The sequence below is a fragment of the Rhyacophila brunnea genome, unplaced genomic scaffold (assembly GCF_057557595.1).
Source record: "Rhyacophila brunnea isolate RB1 unplaced genomic scaffold, BYU_Rbru_1.0 scaffold_4, whole genome shotgun sequence".
NCBI classification, from domain to species: domain Eukaryota; kingdom Metazoa; phylum Arthropoda; class Insecta; order Trichoptera; family Rhyacophilidae; genus Rhyacophila; species Rhyacophila brunnea.
Genome location: NW_028233068.1, coordinates 29,837,301 through 29,840,164, shown reverse-complemented (window position 1 = coordinate 29,840,164; position 2,864 = coordinate 29,837,301). Strand labels below are relative to the sequence as shown.

Here is a 2,864-nt window from a genome sequence, read left to right as displayed (position 1 = left end):
TAGTTGTAGTATTGCGTAATTTGAATCAGCTGATAATGCCCCATTGATATGGACTAAACTAACTTTGATGATTATTAAACTATATAGTATGTAAGTACTACATATTGTAGTTTATTTTAATTAATATAATATCGTTTCACCAAGAATTGACAGTTAACAAAAACCGTTAAATGACTATGTGGTAAGCAGTTGGGAATCGAACCCGGAGCTCCTGGACGAAAGGCCAGAGCCTTACACACTACACCACGAAAGCCGCTACATATATGTATGTTCTTGACAATCGCCGCTGTATAAGCCCAACATACTATATTATATTATCTACAGATGATTCTATAAAACGTACCATAATAATCTATCATTTCTTTTTAACTATATCGTTTTACCTGACCGAACTGAATACAATTACGTATTAAATCCGCATGGGTGTGGCGGGCTCTGCGTTCAACCAACTTGGAGTCGCATGGAGGTCGAGGCTGTATTCTGTGAGGAACAAATGTCGTTTGTTTAACGCGTGCGTGCTACCTGTGCTCCTGTATGGCTGTGAGACATGGCATCTTACTAAGCTTCAAGAGTCTCAGATTTTGAGCTTTGAGAATCGATGTCTCCGCCGAATCTTAGGGGTACATTGGTACGACCGCATTACAAACACCCGAGTTCGTGAGCAGACACAACCGCCTTCGGTGATTAAAGTTATCACGAAGAGATGCTTTACGTGGCTGGGACACGTATTCCGGATGCCGCCAAAGAGTGCGGCACTTCGTACCCTTGTGGCACAGCCTCAAGGGTTCCGTCGCCGTGGCCGGCCCTCCCTCGCCCCGCAGCGGTGCTACAAGAGCGACCTACGTGTTGCAGGTCTGACATGGCGGGAGACGCAAGAGTTGGCGATGAACCGATGGAAGTGGCGCCAACTTGTGCTTGCCCTATGTCCCAATGTTGGGACGTGACAGGGTGGAAGAAGAAGAAGAAGAATACATAATATATGCACTCTGGAGACTTTAGTTTTCATAAATAAACGCATATTATATAAGTTCAACTATATTTACCAATACAGGTTCTGGGTCCGTGTCCAAATGCTAAATAGGTGAAATGATTTCTAGTTGCTTTATTTTCTGGCGTAAATCTATCTGGGTCGAATTTTTCTGGATTTGGGTAGTACTTTTCATTTCTGTAAATCCCCAGAATAGATATTAAAACTCCCGTATCCTTTTTGATCAGAACGTCAGTTTCAGGAATGACGTAGTCTTTGGTACATACTCGGAAAAATAAGGGCACAGCCGGATATTTTCTGAGAGTTTCTGAAAATTATAAAGAAAATTGATGATCTATTGTTTTAATAACATAATACACGTATTCTTCGACTTATAACCAAGACGTTTCAATAATTTTATTATTTGATCGTTAGTTCAGTTTCTTACAAAATACTAAAACCATCGTATTGAAAAACTATTTGTATGGTGATATTATACATAAATCATTCTATAACAATATTATTATTATTATGTAAAAAAATATTGTTATGTCACTCGAGGGCGAAGTGTCGTAAGTCGAGAAATACCTGTAGGTACTTTTAAAGAGATTTAGCATGTTATTTAAATGTAGTAATTAAATATTAATTAAAAGTTCCGCAGTGAATGGGTAATTGTAAGCGTCTTAATAATGATAAATGTTCAATAACATAAAAATAGAATAAACACACATATTGACACTATGCTCTTAATAGGGTGTGCTACACAGTGCAATATATTAACTCATTTAGTGCTAACACAGCGACTGGCGCGTTTTGGAGTCGTTGGCCATTCGATATAATTACGTGTTATTTAAATGTGGTAATTAAAAGGTTAGCAGTGATTTAACTATGAACTTACATTAAATTTACGTGTTGGAAAATAATGGTTATGTACGGCTATAATAATATAGTATAAATATTTACATAATAATTGTACACACCATCCATTACATTAGAAAGATACGACATCTCGGTCAAAGCATCGTATGTAATTTTGTTATCATGTTTCGCCAACACCTCGTCGATTTCATCTCTCACCCTAGCTTGGATGTCTAGATTAAGAGCTAGCTCATACATGACGAAGCTTGAAGTATTTGAGGAGGTTTCGAAGCCCGCCAGGAAGAAGACAAACTCCTAAGCTGTAATCTGCATCATCGTTACTCTGGTGCCATCATCGCGAAAAGTTTCTTTGCTCTCTGCAAAAAAAACCTCCCACTGAAAAAACGCTGATTGTTCCATTTTCAGAAATATTTTGAATTTGCAAAGATTTTAAGCTTTTTCGGTTATTAAAGTTAGTATTAATATGCAGAGTAGTCACATGTGGTCGTGGCGTTTGTGGTCGTTTGTGCGGGGTCAGCGGAATTCGAGAAAATATTAAAATCATTTTATCTCACCAGCTCTCTTCGTCCTGTTAAAAATTAAGAAAAGCTGCATATTAAAACAAAATATTACAATAAAGCTTGTTTAATAGCGATAAAAGCGTTTGGTTACAAGAAAAAGATGAATTCTAATGAGTTTGCTTCTAGCATTGATCATAGGACTGATTCTAAATTTATTTGGAATAAATGTAAAATTTAAAAAAAATAAATATGTTAAAGTTAACCCTACTCATGTAACTTAATGTAAAAACTATTTAAATTTACAGACTGAAAAAAAATTAAAATCGCTTTAAATAAGATATATTATATTATAAGATATATTCTCCATGACCCAAATTGGGAGCCGATATTCGGTGAAAGGATTTTGTTGATTGCACTTTTGACTTCATTGAGTTCAATGCAACTCTAAACTTAACCAATCAAAAGTCATCCCCTGGTATTATAGACGGGATAGATTATGATATATTATAAAAACACTC

At 36.3% G+C, this 2,864-nt stretch overlaps 1 protein-coding gene across 1 annotated transcript; it reads right to left on the bottom strand.

Annotated features, from left to right (window-relative positions):
• Positions 1 to 1,029: 1,029 nt before the first annotated feature.
• Positions 1,030 to 2,161, bottom strand: LOC147067225 (cytochrome P450 6B1-like). The gene is given in 2 exon segments (XM_085954952.1): positions 1,030 to 1,295; positions 1,948 to 2,161. Coding segments are annotated over 2 exon segments (480 nt in total).
• Positions 2,162 to 2,864: the final 703 nt, after the last annotated feature.